This window comes from Lucilia sericata, unplaced genomic scaffold (genome assembly GCF_015586225.1).
Source record: "Lucilia sericata isolate MDLA Ls3-8-SP2 unplaced genomic scaffold, ASM1558622v1 Contig000198F_arrow, whole genome shotgun sequence".
Classification (NCBI taxonomy): Eukaryota; Metazoa; Arthropoda; class Insecta; order Diptera; family Calliphoridae; genus Lucilia; species Lucilia sericata.
The window spans coordinates 329,186-349,419 of record NW_023994226.1 but is presented as its reverse complement, the minus strand read 5'-3'; the positions used below and the strand labels follow the sequence as shown (position 1 = coordinate 349,419).

The 20,234-nt window shown below is 28.2% G+C and overlaps 1 protein-coding gene across 1 annotated transcript in view; it reads right to left on the bottom strand.

The window, feature by feature from the left end:
• The window catches only part of LOC119601900 (mucin-5AC), a 47,960-nt gene extending 28,617 nt beyond the window's left edge, over positions 1-19,343 (bottom strand). The window contains exons 1-2 of the mRNA XM_037953135.1: positions 18,866-19,343; positions 14,874-15,105 (exon numbers count right to left, since the gene is read on the bottom strand). Of these exons, the coding sequence (XP_037809063.1) occupies positions 14,874-15,024 (151 nt within the window). The 5' untranslated portion in view covers positions 15,025-15,105; positions 18,866-19,343. The remainder of the gene's footprint in view (positions 1-14,873; positions 15,106-18,865) is intronic.
• Between the last annotated feature and the right edge of the window lie 891 nt (positions 19,344-20,234).

The window sequence follows — 20,234 nt, the reverse complement described above, 5'->3', positions numbered from 1 at the left end:
AACATAAAAGTGAACATTTGGAAGTTAGAGTTAAAATCCTTAAATTTTGCGCTACCAACTCTGACATGTGAATATTTGAATCTAGAATCCTAAAATTTTGCACATACAATTTTCATATTCATGTGAACATGAGAGGTACCATACCCCTATGGTGGACTATCAAAAGGGACTATGGTACCTCCCATATGGATTAAAATAAAAATTCGTATAACTGGGAAACTAATAGAACTAGAATCTTCAAAAATCGTAAAGTGCGGATTTTATTTATACTGTTTTTAGGGTAGCAAAGCACACCGGGTATAGCTAGTCTATATATATAAAAATGAGTGTGTGTTTGTATATTGGAAGTTTTTAGTCTACTAAACGGCTGAACCGATTTTCTTGAAATTTGCAAAGTGCATTCCAGTATATCCGGAAGAGGTTATGGGCTACATTTATTTTGAAATTTCAAGTGGGCGAGGAGCCACGCCCATATTAAGAAAATATTAAATTAGTATATCTGAGATAATATAACAGTTAGAATCCTCAAATTTTGTCGGAGCCACTTTAGAGTCAATATGATTATTTAGGATAAAAAGTAGACGGACTAGCAGCAGAGGGCGTGGCACCTCCCATATAAATTAAAAATACAAATTTGTTTATCTTGGAAACTATTACAACTAGAATCTTAAAATTTTGCACGAAGAACTTTAACATCCATGTAAACATTTTGAGGGAGCGGTACCTCCCATACAAATTAATTACAAAAATTCGTTTATATGGGAAACTAATAGAACTAAATTCTTCAAATTTTGCACGAAGAACTTTATCATCTGAACATTTTGGAGAAAAAAAGGCGGACTTCCATTTGGGGACTTAAAGCCCCCATATGAATTAAATAGAAAACTTGTATATCTGAAAACTATAAGAGCTAGAATCTTAACATTATACATGAAGAACTTTGACAATCATGTGAACATTTAGAGAATAACGGGCGGACTTTCAATTCATCTCTCATATGTAACAAATTGTATATGTAAAAAACTATTGTAGTAAGAATCTTCAAAATCGTTAAGTGGGTTTTTTATTTATATTGCTTTTCGGATAACAAAGCACACTGGGTATAGCTAGTTACTAAATAAAACAAGTAAGAAAGTATAGTCGGGCGTGGCCGACCATATGATACCCATCTATTTTTCATAATAAAGCATTTATCTGGAATATTACCTTGATTCCGATTTATTTAAGCAATTTATTGACGAAAAACTAATTTTCTGAAAGAGGCTTTATATGGGGGATAGGAGCAAATGTGAACCGATCCCGATAAAATGGGCTGGATAGATTTATATTTATATAATATTTGTCTGTGATAAATTTTATTGCAATAACAGTGTTAATAAGTGAATTGCGGATATTCAAGTCATTTTCCGAAGGGGGGGTTTTGTATGGGGGCTAGGTTCAAATGAAGTCCGATAATTTCGAAATTCGGCAAGGTCATCAAGGCTTGTATAAAACTTAGTTGTGCGAACTTTTATCGAGATACATTTATATTATACAGAATTATGAACTCAAAAGCCCTATTCGGGGGGTTCAGTTGTATGGGGGCTAGGTGAAATAATGGACCGATTTTAACCATTTTCGTCCTTCGTCAAAAGAAACGTGTATGCCAAATTTCATCAAATTATCTTGAAAATTGCGACCTGTACTTTGATAACAACGTTTACATGGACACACGGACGGACGGACATCGTTAAATCAACTCAGAAAGTGATTCTGAGTCGATCGGTATACTTAAAGGTGGCTATAGTACTAATATTTTAGTGCGTTATAAACATCAGCACAAACGCATAATACCCTTCCCACTATAATGGTTTAGGGTATAATTATAAGTAATTATATTTCGAACTCCAGGATAATCTATTTGTTATCGTTTTTCGAATAAGTCACATTCTTTTCATTAATTGGGATAATTTTGTAAGCTTTCTATTTAGCTCAGTTGGCTGACTAATTACTAGACTTAGTTTAGTGATTTGTCCCCCAACAATCTTTCGAAGAAGATAGTTAAAATAGAAACATAGTTAAAGCATAATATACATAATTTCAATTATCTTTACAGATATATAACACAAACTAAAAACAAGAGTGCTATATTCGGCTATGCCGAATCTAATATACCCACCATCAAACCGTATGCCGTAAAAGGAATGCTCTCCTATCAGGGTGATATTATTCATCAAATTTACTGAAGGGGTCCTTATATGAGATATTTTTCATAATTTTTTAGACCGATTTTGGTTCATATAAAACATGTTTACATCGAATATCAGTTCCCGACACTTTCCGAATTAAATTCGGTAGGAAGATTTACGTTCCTATAAAAGTTTCTTAGGTTTTGGCTCGTAAGAAACTTACTTATGTCAAATTTCATCTCTACACTCGTACTTTTAAGCCAGTAATGAAAAATTGTCTGGAGGGGACCTTATATGGGGGTAGGGTAAACTATAGACCGATCCACATTAAATTTCCTAGAAAGTATTTTGCTCGAGACTTACTTATGTCAAATTTCATTGCTTTACTCGTATTTTAAGCCAGTAAAGAGCGTTAAAGTTTGAAGGTGACCTTATACGGGGGTAGGGTCAATTATGGACCGATCCACATAAAATTTTGGTTCACATGGACCTTATGTGTGTCGAATTTCATTGCTATACTCGTATTTTTAAGCCAGTAGTGAGTATTTTTTAAGGGGGACCTGATATGACGGGTAGGCTCAATTATGGACCGATCCACATAAAATTTTGTAGAGAGGTTTTGGCTCATCAGGGACTTACTTATGTCAAACTTCATTGCTATACTCGTATTTTTAAGCCAGTAATGAGCGTGAAAGTCATTTTTTGAAGGGGACCTTATATGGGGGGTAGGGTCAATTATGGACCGATCCATATAAAATTTGGTAGGGAGATTTTGGCTCATATGAAACTTAGCTGTGTCGAATTTCATCGTTATACTCGTACTTTTAAAAAAATATGCCCGTTAAAGCTGTTTATCGGGGGTCCACTTGTATGGGGGCTATCCGAAAACGTAGACCGATATTGCCCATTTTCAATACCAAACAAACCTTATCTATATAGAATATTTGACAGACAGACGGACGGGCATGGCTAGATCGTCTTAGAATTTAATAAGGACCCAGAACATATATGCTTTTGTGGGTATATGACCAATATTTCCATGTGTTACAAACGGAATGACAAAATCAATATACCCCCCATCTTTTTTGATGATGGGTATAATACTTATACTACATACATTTAATGTTATACTGCTAGCTGCCCAGGTCACTAAACAAAGTCGAATTAGCTAACTAGCAAGCTTAAAAAATTATCCCAATTAATAATCATTAATGACTCAAAAATGAGTCAGAACTGATCAGAAGAGGGGGTCACGGATAGGGTACCATTTTCTTCTGACGAAGGTATCATTTATGAGCGCATATACGATAATTTTTATCGTGCAGAATAGTCATATATGACTCGAGTGTTATTAAAAATTTCAAAAAATGCTACCTCAGTAATCAACAAGGCAAGGATTTTCATGCACTTAAAAATTAAAAATATACGCTTATAACATGTACTATAAAATAGGAAAATATGCACTAAAAATTTGTAAAATTTGGTGCATATTTATGTATGTATGTTCTTGTGAAAATTTATTTGTTATCACTAATTTTACTTTTATCGTATTTAATCAAAATATAAATATTTAGAACTTAAGTTTTTGACAACAAATATATAGATTCTTGATGACAGAAGTATCGCTTTATGTACCCTAATACCAATTTAACAGAGCATCTTCTAAGGAACATCTTTAAATAATATAATTGCCCATATTATTTAAAGGTGTTCCTTAGGCCATGGTTAGTAGTAGGCCATACACATCGGTCAAGAACTAACGATGAGAGGGTCAAAGTTGAACATTTTGGTCATACAGGTTTTTTTTTTCAAATGAGTGTAACTTTTCCTATTGAACCTAGCAAAAATTTTTAAAGGAGTTTAGATAGCTATTTCTTTACTGTTTACAAATAATTTTTTTTAATTCTTTTAAATTTAATGTTTTTAAATATTTTTTTTTAATTGTAAAAATATGTAATACAAAAAACACAATTTGTATTCGAAAAATTAAAAAATATGCAAAATGTTTTAGAAAAATGTTATAAATATGCAAAATATATGCAATTTAATGAAAAATATGCAATTTATGCATTTATAACAAAGTATGCAACAACAAATCGATGCCATTTTGTGGCAAATTCTTTAATTCGAAAAGAAAACTAATTAAAAGTTATTTTGAGTAATTGACTACAAACATGCATTTGCATTCAAATCCTTGCCCTGGTAATCAACATCCACACCGAAGTTGTGACCAACGAAATTCATAAAACAATGTACCAGATTATTCAGATGTTTAAAATTGTGGCCTCAAATATTAATAAAACAATGCAAACGTGTATTAAAAACACAATACCCTTAAAGTTAAATATATTTTGGAAACAAATTGTGCTATGTTCTTTTTGAGCCGACCACTGACATTTATAGCGTATACATACCAATTATTTCTGTGTATTGTTTTTACATCATTATTTAAAGTAATTTTGGGTGCTGGTAGAAAAACAATCGAAGGTGTAACATTTACAGCTGCTAGACAGAGAAAGTTTTTTTGTATTTACATCACAAAAAGATTTGTTTTATTTTTTTTATTACTAAAAAACCTATAATTTCTCTGCATAAATATTTGACTTATATACCTATAGATGAAAACCATTTCACAAATGTTACTAATTGATTTAACATTTCATTGTATAACCAAATGAAATACCATCCGTGCTTCAAAAATGAGTATAAAAGTAGTATGATTCATATTTTTTGTGTTTACACTATTGGTATAGCACAATATCAAAGTATTTAAACATCGATTTAAACAGCTGTTTCATTTTTTTGTATGTTTTTACATAAAAATTCATCACTGATCTAATGAAACTTTCTTGTTTTTTGAATCATTTCAAAAAATAAAGAGATCCATACGACTATCAAATTTTTCATTCGTATTCTCTCTCATGTGTGATCGCTTTATTACATATAGCGTTTAGACTATCCCATCCGTTCTCTTCTACACAACATTTTGACAGATCATATTACTTGTAGTATAACGTAAAAGGGCCTTTAATAGTAATTATGTTTTCTTATATTTCTAAAACTAAAATCAACTAAAATTCAAACCATTTGCATTATTAAACAAATAAAAAAATCGATGGTAATACCGTTACTGCACCGACTCTTCAGTTTGACAATCCAGAATCAATGAAAATTTACATACATACATATGTATATTAAGTTCAATATTTTTTACCATCCACCACCATCATGGGTGAAAGAGGGTATATATAAGTTTGTGATTCCGTGCGTAACACCAAGAAATCTTCATCTTAGACCCAACAAAATATACATATATATTCTGGGTCCTTGTGAAATTCCGAGTCGATTTAGCTATGGCCGTCTGCCTGTCTGTCACTTTCGAAAATCACTTAAACGCATATATTTCTTTGAATAAAGCTATCGGGATGAAGTTTGACTTGAATATGTTTTGTGTGCATATAAATCATTCTACCGAATGTTTTCCGGATCGGTCCATAATTGGTAATAGCTCTTATATAAAGTCTACTTCCGAAAATCACTTAAGCACACATATTTCATTGTCAAATAATGCTATCTTGATAACATTTGACACTAATATGTTTTGTGTACATATGAATCACTCTACGAATATTTTTCCGGATAGGTCCGTAATTGGTCATAGCTTCCATAGAAAGTCCACTTCCGAAAATCACTTACACGCACATATTTCATTAATTAGTAAAGATATTGGAGTAAAATTCGACTTGCATTTGTTTTGTGTGCTTATAAAACATTATTTTTCCGGATCGGTCCGTAATTGGTCACACCTCCCATATAAGGACTATTTCCGAAAATTACTTAAACTATATTTCTTAATACATATCGGCTAGTGGTAAAATTAATCTAACGCTCAGAATAACTACAAATATATTTCAGTTACCATCTCTTTAACTTATATGTTTGCTAAGCCCTAGACATTGTCATGTTTTTCTTCTTGCCTGCAGCTGAAGTTTTGCTGCTTGGTCGGTCCACCCTCTAGTAATCTAGTATCTAGTTAATATTCATTAATCTACCACAACAGCTCTACTTTTAATTCACAGCCCATGCATGGTTTTTACATCAGAAAAAATTATCTTATTCTGGTGCATGACGAAAAGGTCTCATTTATCAATTAATAGTGATGGATTTAAAATAAGTGTTATCATTAACCATTATTATAAGTTATATTTGATTTTGATCGTCGTAACCAATACCAGAAAGAAATATATTTTTTGGTTAAGAGTAACAATTATCGTAACCAAAAATTTTTTATTGGTTATATTTTTTTCAAATATATTTGGCAAAGCAAATAAAACGAGCAGTTTTGCAACAAATGTGTATTCATTTTATAAATAAAATATAATTTAAATTAATTTGCCTTTTAATTCCGTTAATATTTATATGGACCAAAAAATAAATAAATTTTGGTTATCTATAACCAAAAAAATATTGGTTGCTGAATAACAGTTATTCATAACCAAAAAAAATATATTTCTCATGTTAATTGGTTACGGAGACCTAAATAATATAAATCTTATAATAATGGTTATAAAGTACTTAAATAAAATAAAGGGATTTTTTTGCATAACCTTTTCTTTCAAAAGAAAAAAAAACAACAATTATTTTCGGTCCCTGATATAAATATACACTCCTCGCCACTTGAATAGCACATATATAATTATTTTTTTCAAAGCTTATATTTTTGGATCAGGAATTACTGGAAACTTGTTTTATCCCCTCATTGTAATATTTTTTGTTCTGAATAAAATGTGATACGAATGGTTGTTATATCTGTAATATTTGATTTTATATAATTTTTTTTATAAATTAACCGAAAAAAGCTACTTTTAAAAATTCGCCACTTGAATAGAACATCCCCCCGAAAAATTTATTTTATAGCAACTTTTGTTTTCCAGACTAAATACTTTTCGGGCAACCCATTCCCACAAGTTTTCTATAATGTTTAAGTCTGGTAAATATGGAGGGCAGCTCAACAATTCAACATTTTGGAACTCTATATAAGATTTTACGATTCGGGTAGTGTGGTAGCATTTATTCTTGAGCTTAAAAACTGATGCTCGAAGGTGCCCCCCATACCATGAAACCACCAACACTGCTATGTAGACGATCCATGTAATGTGGTTCCTTCCGAAGGTCATGAAAATAGTACTTACATAGCAGTGTTGGTGGTGTCATAGTTTGGGGAGCAGTTTCTTATTATGGCACCTTCGAGGTTCAGTTTTTAAGCTCAAGAATAAATGCTAAGCTACATTGGGTTAATAAAAAAAGGCTTTTTTCGGTTTTCAATGACTTCTATGGACTTAGCCCTTGGATCCTACAACAAGATAACGGCCCGATCCACACTACCCGAATCGTAAAATCTTATATAGAGTTCCAAAAGAAGTCTGGAGCTCAGTACAACCGAATTACATGGTCAAGCTATATGAATCACTTCCAAACAGGATTTGTGAAGTGTTAGTCAACCAAGGAGGTTCAACACATTACTAAAATAGCTTATTTATATCGTTGTAAGTAATCTAAATCAATAAGTTTTAATTACAAAAGTTGCTATAAAATAACTTTTTCGGGGGGATGTTCTATTCAAGTGGCGAATTTTTAACAATAGCTTTTTTCGGTTAATTTATAAAAAAATTTATATAAAATTAAATATTACAGATATAACAACCATTCGTATCACATTTTATTCAGAACAAAAAATATTACAATGAGGGGATAAAACAAGTTTCCAGTAATTCCTGATCCAAAAATATAAGCTTTGAATAGCACATTCCATTCTTCAAATGGTACCCTTTTGGATTCTACATAATGGTTAGCCCGAACACACGGCCCTTATTAAATGAGAATTTATTGAGAGAGATTTTTGGACTTTTTCGTTTATCCGATGGTACTTTTTGGTATTTTTACGTATTGAACATAGAAATATAAACATTTAAAACGTAGGGACCTTAGTGAATGAGAATCTACTGAAAGGGACTTTTGGTACTTTTTCATTTATCAAATAATATTTTTGAATTGTATATAATATTGCGAACCACCCAGGGTATGGGCTATATGTTTTAGTTTACAGCAAAAAAATGTATTTTAAGTTTTTTAATGGTATAAAAAGATAAAATATTAAACAGAAAGTGCGCTATATTTACAGTACTTTACTTAAATTAAAAATTTTACAATGACTTTAAAATGACAAAAAACTGTTCGGGCCACGCTTTATTTACTCGTAAATGTTGTCGATTGGACAGTCTGTTAACAATATCTTACACATTGAGTGTTTGTTAACAAATACAAATTTGTATTTCTTTACCTGTGTGAAGTGGATTTCTTGTGAGCTTGTATGGTTTATGGCCTATTTGTGTACCTTTGTTCCAATTTTCATGTTTATAAGACCACAAACAACAATGTACCCAAGAACCACATCATCACGTTCATACAAACATTATAAAAAAAGTAAATATTTAAATACATAGTCAAAACATTAACAGCATACAAATTGCTATTAATTCAAATACCAGCGAGTTGATGGTGACATTTAAGCGATCGAATTAAACTGACTAGGTCAGGAATATACAATAAAAACTGATATATTTTAAAATTCGGTTATCATTTATATAAAAATATAAAAAATGAAAATTTTTAAGGAAATAATCATTTTGATTTCGTTAAATATGTACATATATATGTAAATTAGCGCGAATTAACCAGAAACAAGAAAAACAAAGATCTTATATATATAGCCTTCACCATAGTACATTTAAATTATTTTTTTTTTAATAAAAATTTTTCAAACTTTTGTTGTTACTGTGTTAAAAAAGTTAGCATTTTAAAAATTTTCTCAGAGTATGTACATATGTACATATATCCAAGTTGAACCAAATATATAAAATATACATTTTCGAATTTTCAATACTTAAGTGGTAAATTTTTATAAGTTTCTAAAGCTCTTAATTATACCCTACACCACGTTAGTGGGGAGGGTATATTGGGTTTGTGCTCATCCTATACCCACCTTTAAGTATACCAATCGGCTGTCCATGTAAACCTTGTGCACAAGAGAAGGTCGCAATTTTCAAGATAATTGAATATAATTAGGCACACTGAACAAAAATATATTTGGTAAATGAAATTAGGCACAACTGAGCTTTATACAAGCCTTGATGACGTCGCCAAATTTCATAAAGATCGGACCTCATTTGACCCTAGTTCCCATACAAAGTCCCCTTCAGAAAATATCTTGAATGTCCAAAAATAACGTATAAACACTAATATCGCTATGAAATTCAGCACAAATAAATATTATATACATATACATAAATCCATTCACAAAATATTGGGAAGGGTCCATATATGCCCCTAGCCGCCATTTAAAGCCTCTTTCAGAAAATTAGTTTTTCGTCCATAAATTGCTTAAACATATCGGAAACAAAGTAATATTGAAAATAATGGTCAGCCCGACTTTACTTTCTTACTTATTTTTTAATAGATTTTAAATTGTTATTTATTTTTTTCTGTATTTTTATCGAAATATTTTTATTTCATTTCATAATGTATTTGAGCATACATATACACACATAGAAAGAATCATTAGGCATTTAATTTTATTAGGATCACGTAGTTATTTAAGTTTTTGTTTTAAGTATGCGTTTTCAAATGCTTAAAAGCGGGAGTACAAAGTTATTCAATTTGAAATAAACCCGACAATATATAAATAAATAAAATATCTGAGGAATTTTTACACATCTATTATGCAGTTGTTATCACTAATTGGTTAAAGATATTATGTATGTTATGTATATATATATGTATATAGATATATATATATATATATATATATATATATATATATATATATATATATATATATATATATACATATATATATATATATATATATATATATATATATGTATATATAATTTTTTATTGTATTATTAGTAGCTCAAATATCAACAATATCCTAATACCGGTACTTTAAATAGAGAAATAGTCGTACGCAACATGTAGTTTAAGACAAGATATTTATATTATGACACACCAGATTTATGTGTGTCTACTACTAAAAAAAATATACCATTTCGTATAATACTATAATATAATGTTTAACTCGCTCTTGCCTACATTTATTTAATTAAGATTTGATGTCACGAAGTTTGGGAGTGTGAGTGTTGTGGAAATGATCGGAATAAATATTAAAATAGTAAAACTATTCGATGTATGAACATTAGTGTGGCCCGGTTTGTAAGGAAAAAATATGATACTGCTGTATTCATTCTAAGATACCGTTTCTCAAACTGTTTGTCCTGGACTCTATATTTGGTGAGGTGGATTTCATGTGAAAGGTCTCTGAGGGGCGCTTTTAATAGTACACAGTGGTATGGGTTCATACACTTTTTTTTGCAAAAGTAGGAGTGCTTGTAAATACTTTAAATCGGTTAGTGCCTTGGTGTGCCTCCCATACAAAGGTTCCAAATAACGCTATTTCGCAGCGGTCTTAATAACATTTTGCGTAAATCACTTTTAGGTATGTATGTATGTATGTATGTATGTATGTATGTATGTATGTATGTATGTATGTATGTATGTATGTATTGTATGTATGTATGTATGTATGTATGTATGTATGTATGTATGTATGTATGTATGTATGTATGTATGTATGTATGTATGTATGTATGTATGTATGTATGTATGTATGTATGTATGTATGTATGTATGTATGTATGTATGTATGTATGTATGTATGTATGTATGTATGTATGTATGTATGTATGTATGTATGTATGTATGTATGTATGTATGTATGTATGTATGTATGTATGTATGTATGTATGTATGTATGTATGTATGTATGTATGTATGTATGTATGTATGTATGTATGTATGTATGTATGTATGTATGTATGTATGTATGTATGTATGTATGTATGTATGTATGTATGTATGTATGTATGTATGTATGTATGTATGTATGTATGTATGTATGTATGTATGTATGTATGTATGTATGTATGTATGTATGTATGTATGTATGTATGTATGTATGTATGTATGTATATGTATGTATGTATGTATGTATGTATGTATGTATGTATGTATGTATGTATGTATGTATGTATGTATGTATGTATGTATGTATGTATGTATGTATGTATGTATGTATGTATGTATGTATGTATGTATGTATGTATGTATGTATGTATGTATGTATGTATGTATGTATGTATGTATGTATGTATGTATGTATGTATGTATGTATGTATGTATGTATGTATGTATGTATGTATGTATGTATGTTTGTATGTATGTATATCATAAACCTCATTCAATTTTGCTGAAATGATTTTTTCGTTTTTCGATATTCAATCTACATCAATATTTATTTGATTTTGTCGAAAGGATAAAATTTGTATCCTTTGATCAAAAAATTGATTTGAGAAAAAAATAGTTTTCGGCTGGAATTTGTTGGTCTGCCCTAATATACATATGTACATACATACATATCTATGTACTTAAGTGACGATATAAATTAATTAGCATTTTAATTTCTGTACCTAGAAAAGTGCACAAAAAATTCAACACTTGGTATTTGATGCATATTGAAAATCATTCATTTAAAGACGCTAAGAGCATATGACGGTAAATTTGACCATATATTACCCCTATTTAGAAATAGTGCTTTATACGGCTTTATCGAATCTTATATTACCTTCGCCATTGTAGGTAGGTATATTTTGTTAAAAATATAATTATTCATCTCTCAATATATGTGTCATTAGATATCACGTTTAGATGATTCCATCCGAACTATTCTACACAAAATTTTGACAAATTAATAGATTATTAATGTAATAGATTATCACTTACTCCGGGCTCAACATGCTGAAGTTTATAATTTTAGGTTAAATTTTATAGCAAACTCGAAAAAGCACCAGTCGAAGAATGAAAAAGTCCCCTTTAATAGATTCATTTTTACTCCGGGCTCTACAATCTTAATTTCACGTTTCTAGGTTCAATTTTATAGAAAATTTAAAATGTACCTTTTGAAAAACAAAAAAGTACCAAAAAGTTGTTCATATAGAAAAACGAATGATTAAAAAATTTTATTTCTAAGTTCACTGGTTTAAAAAATATATGGGGAAGTAACAAGTACCAAAATACAGTTTTTGCCCATTTACTCCCTAAAAGGGTCGAATTAAAAAAAGTACTAGACACCTGTCCGCTTATTTCTTAAATGATCAACGATAAGTTTTAAGGATTTTGGATATGGAAAACCAAATTTCTGCTTTCTAGCTTCACCGGTTTAGGCTGTGCGATGGTGAATCAGTGAGTCAGTAACGTTAGAATTTTATGTACATACATATATAAGTATGTGTATAGATTATATGAATTTGAGCTGAAAGCCTTATTAGATTGATCATATTATTATTTTAATAACAATAATAATTCAAATGGCATAGGGCGCAACATAGAAACGGTTATGCAAAATTTTCTTGAAATTCCTGTGAAATGAAGAAATTTTAAAATAATCTTTTATTTCTTATATTAAATTTAAAATTCTAAAATTTCAATAAAATTAATGCTGTTATTAACCATTATATTTAATATTTTTTATTTTTCAGCGACGATTAACGTTAAAAAATCAAACGCACGTACAGGTGAAGAGTATAAAAGCATCGGATAGATGAATATAGCATTTTTACTTGTTTTATTCCACATCAAAAAATACATACAGTGTCTCACAAAAGTATTCGAATTTAGGTATACTATGAAAAGAAATAAAAATTAATTTTTCTTTGTGCTAAATAAATAAATTAATTTGTTATATTCTCTTGGCAGTCCTTAGGTTTGATACAACGCTTTTTAAAACATGAAAACTTTGTACTTATTTATTAAAACCATCCAATATATATTTTTGGTATCGTTGTACTGGACTTATTACAAAAAAACTAAATTAAAGTATGTAAATTTTTTTAAATTTTAAAAAGTGTGACATGAATGCAAAGTTCTGCCCACACAATATATTAAATTTATTTATTAATTTAACACAAAAAATATATTATTAAATTGTGCTTCTTTTTAAAGTCCGCCTAAATTCGAATACTTATGTGAAACACTGTACATACATACATATGTATGTATGTAATATTTTAAATGCCAATCTTTTTTTTGTGTATAAAGAAATAACACAATGAGAACCAAATCTTGGATTGTTGTGAACAAGTTTATAATTTATGTTTTTTTTTTTGTATAAATACATAATTATTAAGCTGTAAATAAAAAACTTGTTATTTCCCTATAGATAATATATCTTCATATATAAGAATAACAAAGAGAAACATAAATGTTTTTTATTAATGATTTGAAATACCAAATAGCTTAAAAATACAATTAAAAGTGGTTTCTTTAGGTGCCCTAATTTCTAAGAAATGAACCGGGATATAGAATTTTATGGCGATCTCAATAAGATCTGTCGCTTTTTGCGTGTAATTTGCAGTTAGAACACAAATTATATTGTTTCGAAGTTATTACTTTTAAAGTAATATGTTCTTTCACTCCCTTAGAACTTCGACAGATTATAAATATGTGTGTAAGTCATTTATATTTAAATCGTGTAAAAAATTGGCCATGTTTAAAAATAAAATTTTGTGACATACATACATATTTACATATACTAGTTTTACCTAGTATATTTAACATTACAATAGTTCTATTTTTTATTATTGTTCATTCTTTATAATTTTTGTTACTTAAAGAAATATTTTATTTCTTTAAACGCACTTTTAAAATGATGTCACTTCCATTTTAATATAAAAAAAATTAATTTCAATAAAAATATATTTTTTCGGAATTTTGTATGTAAATATTTTTAAAGTTTAAAAATGTTTTAGAAAATAAGGTGTACAATTTTATATTTTTTGTTTGTTTTGGAATTGAGTAATATAGGTTCAATATTTCATCTAGGACCCATATATGTTAACCCCAGAATACAGATTATACAGTTAAAAATACAACTAGGCCCAATTTAAACTTTTTAATAAAAAATCAGTTAATTGTCAACAAATAATTAAAAAATTTTGGTAAAATAAAATGAGAGCTCAAAGTGAGAAAATAAATGAAAGATAAACCATTAGAAGATTTTAATTTGTATGGAGTTTAAATTTTATAAAATTTATAATGTTATACTCAAAACATTCGTATTCTGGTCCAAATCTATTATGTTGCTTTCATGACTTTTTATTAAGCATCATTTGCATACATACATAATGATGGTCAAATATGTTACGATTAAAACTAAATCGCTTTTAATTGGGTTACTAGATTAGCATAAACATAATATAAAAGAAACAGTGTTAGCAAGTTTAAAAATCAAAGAAAGCTGCAATTCTTTTATTATTAGTATAATATATACACGACAAATATTACAAAACATAATAATAAAAATAAAAATAAGACAAAATAATATAAAAACTAAAGCTAAGAGAAACGCGATGTCGCATACAATTTACAATTTGTTGTCCATTTTGAGGTCGTTTGAAAAATATTTCAGAAACTAAACCTGTTTAATTTCTTTATACAATATGTAAATGCAGAAATTTGTATGTATGTAAATTGTACATATGTATGTACAAATTTATATACAGGTAGATAAATGTATGAACTTTTTTAACTCACCATTGTGTTGTGTTAATCCCTGTGGCAAAAGCGTTAGGCACCCAATAATTATGAGTGTGTAATAGCAGATTTTACTGTCGAACAGACCATCCAAACCATGTCTTCGTTTTCGCCTCCTCCATAAGAGTCTGGCTTCACGTGGCTGCAACATTTTGCCTGTAGTAAGTAGTAGGCTTATGTTCTGTTTTGTTTCGTTTAGTTTTGTTGTTAGACAAACAAAACTTATTTTAAACTAAAAAACGTTATAGAAAAATGTTCAATTGTTAGAACTTGTGGAATATAATAATACAAATCAATCAGTTTAAATGAATATAAAGTAAAAACTTAAATGAATAAAAAGTAAAAATTACGCGGTCACTCAAATATTCAACCTGAAGGATGTACCAAAAGTTACCTTTATTAAATTACTGTATGCCCAATTACTTGAACTGCGGTATACTACCCAAGAAAAATATTTTCTAGAAAAGCAATGTATTTCTTAAAACAGTTTTATCGGAAGTAAGAATATTTCAAAATATGAAATACAAAAGCATCATGCTGAAATTCAATAAATGAAGTTAAACATTTTGAGTTACACATACATACATACATACATACATACATACATACATACATACATACATACATACATACATACATACATACATACATACATACATACATACATACATACATACATACATACATACATACATACATACATACATACATACATACATACATACATACATACATACATACATACATACATACATACATACATACATACATACATACATACATACATACATACATACATACATACATACATACATACATACATACATACATACATACATACATACATACATACATACATACACTTACATACATAACTACTTTTAAATGTTCATTGCCTTAATTTCACAACATTTTAATTATTCCCCAGAAATTTAAATTATAAATACATATGTATTTGCACAAATCTTTGATGAAATTTTATTTGATTTTATTTCACAACATGATGTTTTAATTATTCCCCAGAAATTTAAATTATAAATACATATTTGCACAAATCTTTGATGAAATTTTATTTGAGTGATGTAGAAACAACGCATCAATCTCCATTTTAAGAAATTATTATTTATATAATTGTTTCTGAAGGAAATTTGAATCATATTATAACAGAAGTAACTGCCAAATTATATCATAAGTGTTTTCTGTTGAATATGGTTAACATTTTAATATATGTACATATTTATTCTTTTATTGTAGATCGATAACAATAAAAATAGAAGTTATTAGCAAAACCTGATAAAGGTACATGTCGAGATTGGAAAAATCCAAAATTCTGGTTTTTTGAATTGAGGGCTAGAAAACATGCGTCAAACTAAAGTCTTTCATATAGATTTATCAAATTTCAAATTTGCCTATTTGTTTCGATGTGAACGATCTGAAAGGTAAAAACAAAAACTCATGTTTTCATGAATATTAGATAAATAAAAATATTATTTCAATTAAGATGAGCAACATATTAATCTCTACTAATTGAATCTGGTTAAATTTGTCAAATCCCCTGATTTGGTTAAAAGTTATTTAAACAAATAGTAAAACTCATTAAAAGTTCAAAGTCATTTCTTTTGATTATGCCAGCCTTGCTGTAAAAGAGCGATATGTTCACATAAATTATTAAATTTATTTGACAAAAATGACACAATCACCAAAACATAAATATGTTAATTTTCTTCAACATATCGCAAATATACTAATAAAAAAATATAATTTCAAATAAAACGGCTTTGAATGTTTTACGTCTTAAATAACACAAGATTATACTTTTTAACCCAGATACCAAAGTATACTTTTCTAACGATTTATGCCGCCCAGAACACGAATTTCTACATCAAATTAGGTTTTCGAGATATCATGTCCAATTTAAAAAAAAAACGTTTTAACACCTCGAATTCACAATTGTTAAAACAATTTTTTATTATGAAGAGAAAATTATGATGACAGATTCGGATTCAGTTCCTTTAGAAAAAAGTACTTTGTTTCTGGTTTTCGACATTTTTAACATTTTTTTCCAGAAATATAAAATTATATATAAAATAATACATCCGTTTGTTTAATTTAAACAAAATTATACTTTCATCTTAAACTACGTTCCATATTTTAGACTCCATATAAAACATGTTAGCGTGGATTTAAAAATCGGAATGTTTAAAATTTTTATTTTTTGCAATATGGCCAAAATTTATTTGCAAAAATAAAATAAATCTGCAAATATTAATGAACGATTTTTAATTGTTGTTTAAAATGATTAGGCAAAACAATTAAATTTTAATTTGTGGTATTAAATCCTAAAAAGATAAAATAACAATCTTCCTTTAAAAACTAATTAAAAGGAATAATTAAGCATAATTTTGAAATTAATGTTGAATTTTTTAAATTGCTTACGTTTTCACACTATTATTTTTTTCATTTTATTCAATTTAATATTCAACAATATTCAATGTTATATGTTTAATAAATAAGACCAATATATTTATAATTATTATCATTAATATATAGTCTTATCCCTGCAAATTTATATCAAATTTTTCGATCTCTTTGATTCCTTTATTTTTTAAATGCACAATTTGTTAGAAATACATACATACATATCGCTAATTTACTGCAAGACTGTCATAATCCAAAATATGGGTTTTTTTAACCGAGTACTGGAAAATATTTCCACACTAATGTGTTTTGTTTATTTTTGTTGATTTTCAAAAATGTTTATTAGTTACGGAGGATTTTTTGTTGAAAACGTCAAAAGTAATACCCAATTTTTCACGAATATTGGATAAGTACAAATTTAGTTTATGTTTAGATGAAAAACATATTAACACCTACTTTATATGTACATATGTATATCCGGTTTTATTTTTTAAATTCGGCGATTGTGGTTTATGATGGTCTTGCAGCAAACGACATTTACTTCCATCTTTTAATATCTTTAATAGCCTATATAGTTAGTTATTTTGGAACGCTCACAATGTAAACCCTGACCCGCTGACGTTACAAAGTAATATCCACAACTGTATATTCAAAGAGTTCAAATCTTAGATACAGTCCAATTAAAAGTGGTTTTTATTTAATAATTTTTGTTGTTTTTAATATCGCATTAATAAGCGTTTTTTAAATGTGTGAAATTGACAAAACAATTAATTAAAAATGCTTTGAAATATTACCTTTTTATGAAGATGAATATGCGTGTATGTAGGTAAGTAATTAATTCATATTAGAGCTTTAATAAATCCAAATTAACAAAATTTGAAAATTAATATTTTTTGTAATTAAATATTACATAGTATATGTAGCTCATTTACTCATAATTAAAGAATGTCATTAGTACTTAAAAATCCACGCCGAAAATAATAAATATTTTTGAACATTTATAAAACTGTATATAAGATATTATTTAGTAGAACTTTGTTAGAAATAACATTTTTCAGTAATGACACTTTGGCAGTAAACAAGCGATTGTATGTATGACCTAGGAAAAACATTTTCCAATATATTTGGATATATAACATACATATGTATGTATGTTATATATTCAACATACATATGTATGTATGTACATTCTTGGAAAGATTATGTATAGATTTAAAAATAAATTGGTATTGTTGGGTTGATTTATAACATATTTTATGATAATAAAAAATGTTTTGAGTAAATTTTTTAGCATAGCAGTTTTATATTAAATGTAACACTAATCCGACCCGCACTACTTGAAATTTAAAAAAGGTAAACAAACATTTTTTCAAACTTTGCGCAACACAAATTTTTAATATTGCTTTTTTAATCTGATATACATTCATACATATGTATGTACATATCGTAGTTTTATATGTGCTAAATATTTTCTTAAATAATAACGTATTTTCTTATTGTATTTATTACAAATATGTATGTATATTGTTGTTGTTGTTTATATTTTAATAAAGATTTTTTTTTATTAAACCAACCTAAAGATTCGATTAAATTAATATAGTGCAACTAGTATAACGATTTGTAACTTTTTATTATGGCATAGAATTCATTATTTTTAACTTTTAAACTTTATTATTAGATTAAAACGTTGCCGTATTATGGTTTTTAATTATGTTTTTTTTTTATTTAGACTGTAGTTTAGTACGAAATATAAGCTGTGTTTTTTATTGGTTGGTTTTCTTGTAGAGCATACGTTTCGTTTGAAAGTTAAAGCAAGAACTGATTCAAACAGGGCAACAGGTTGTTTATTCAAACCACCAACGATCGACCACAAAAGCAAAGAAATGTTGGTGGCAGAGCAAAAGCCAAAACTTTAAACCAGTCAACACAACACGGCTTGAGAGTTTTAAGCATAAAGTATTACATTATAGACCAAAAACAAGATAAACATGTTTATGACTCGCACTCTTCGTATGCAGCATTGCTTCCTATTATAAAACAACAAAACCAACAAAAAAACGCAAGAAAAATTAAATACAAGAAAAACAACCTGCAGACCAAAGTTGAAACAGAGTTGTTTAATTTTGATACCCTATAAATCCATTAATGATACTAACATATACAAATCTTGGGTGCTGCGTTCATTTTATATACATTTGCATGTCGATGCGGCGTGTAATGCGATAAGGAATGTCTGACTTTTACAATTAGTACTAACATACCTAGGTAGATCAAAATTTTGAAAATTTCTGAAGATTTTTCATTTTAAAAATTTCGGAAGCGATTATTATTGTGAAACTTTATTGCGAAAGTTTCACAATAATAATCGCTCCAAACTTAAGCTAAATCAAACAATATTAGGTGTCGTGGCAATTTTAATGTTCCGAAATGTATTTGCAAAATACATGCTAATATTAATGTTTAAATAATCTACACAGAACTATAATATCAAAAATATTTATATAAATATTCATAGAAAATATGTGAGTTATTACATTACTTCTAGTACCTCTTATAGCAAATGGTGTACAAAAATATGTATATTATTTCGCTTTGTTAATACAGCCTTAAAGACGATTAAGTTCACCTATTTAATATATTATTTAATTTGAAATTCATGATTAATAAAATCTTAATTTTTCCAAGAAGAGTTGTTTTAAAACTAGCGATATGTTCAATATATTTTGAACCTTAAATTAAATTTCAGAATAAAGCCTAATATTGGGTCTAGGCCCTATAATTGACCAAACCGCATAACATTTAGCAGAGCCACTTAGCAGAAATTGGTAGTAAAGTTTAATTTTCATACAATAGAAGGTATTATTTATGTATGTCCAACTTTATTACAACCCATTAGTGCATAGTATCCCTTTATAGGTATGTTCACTTTTTCCAATTTCCCCC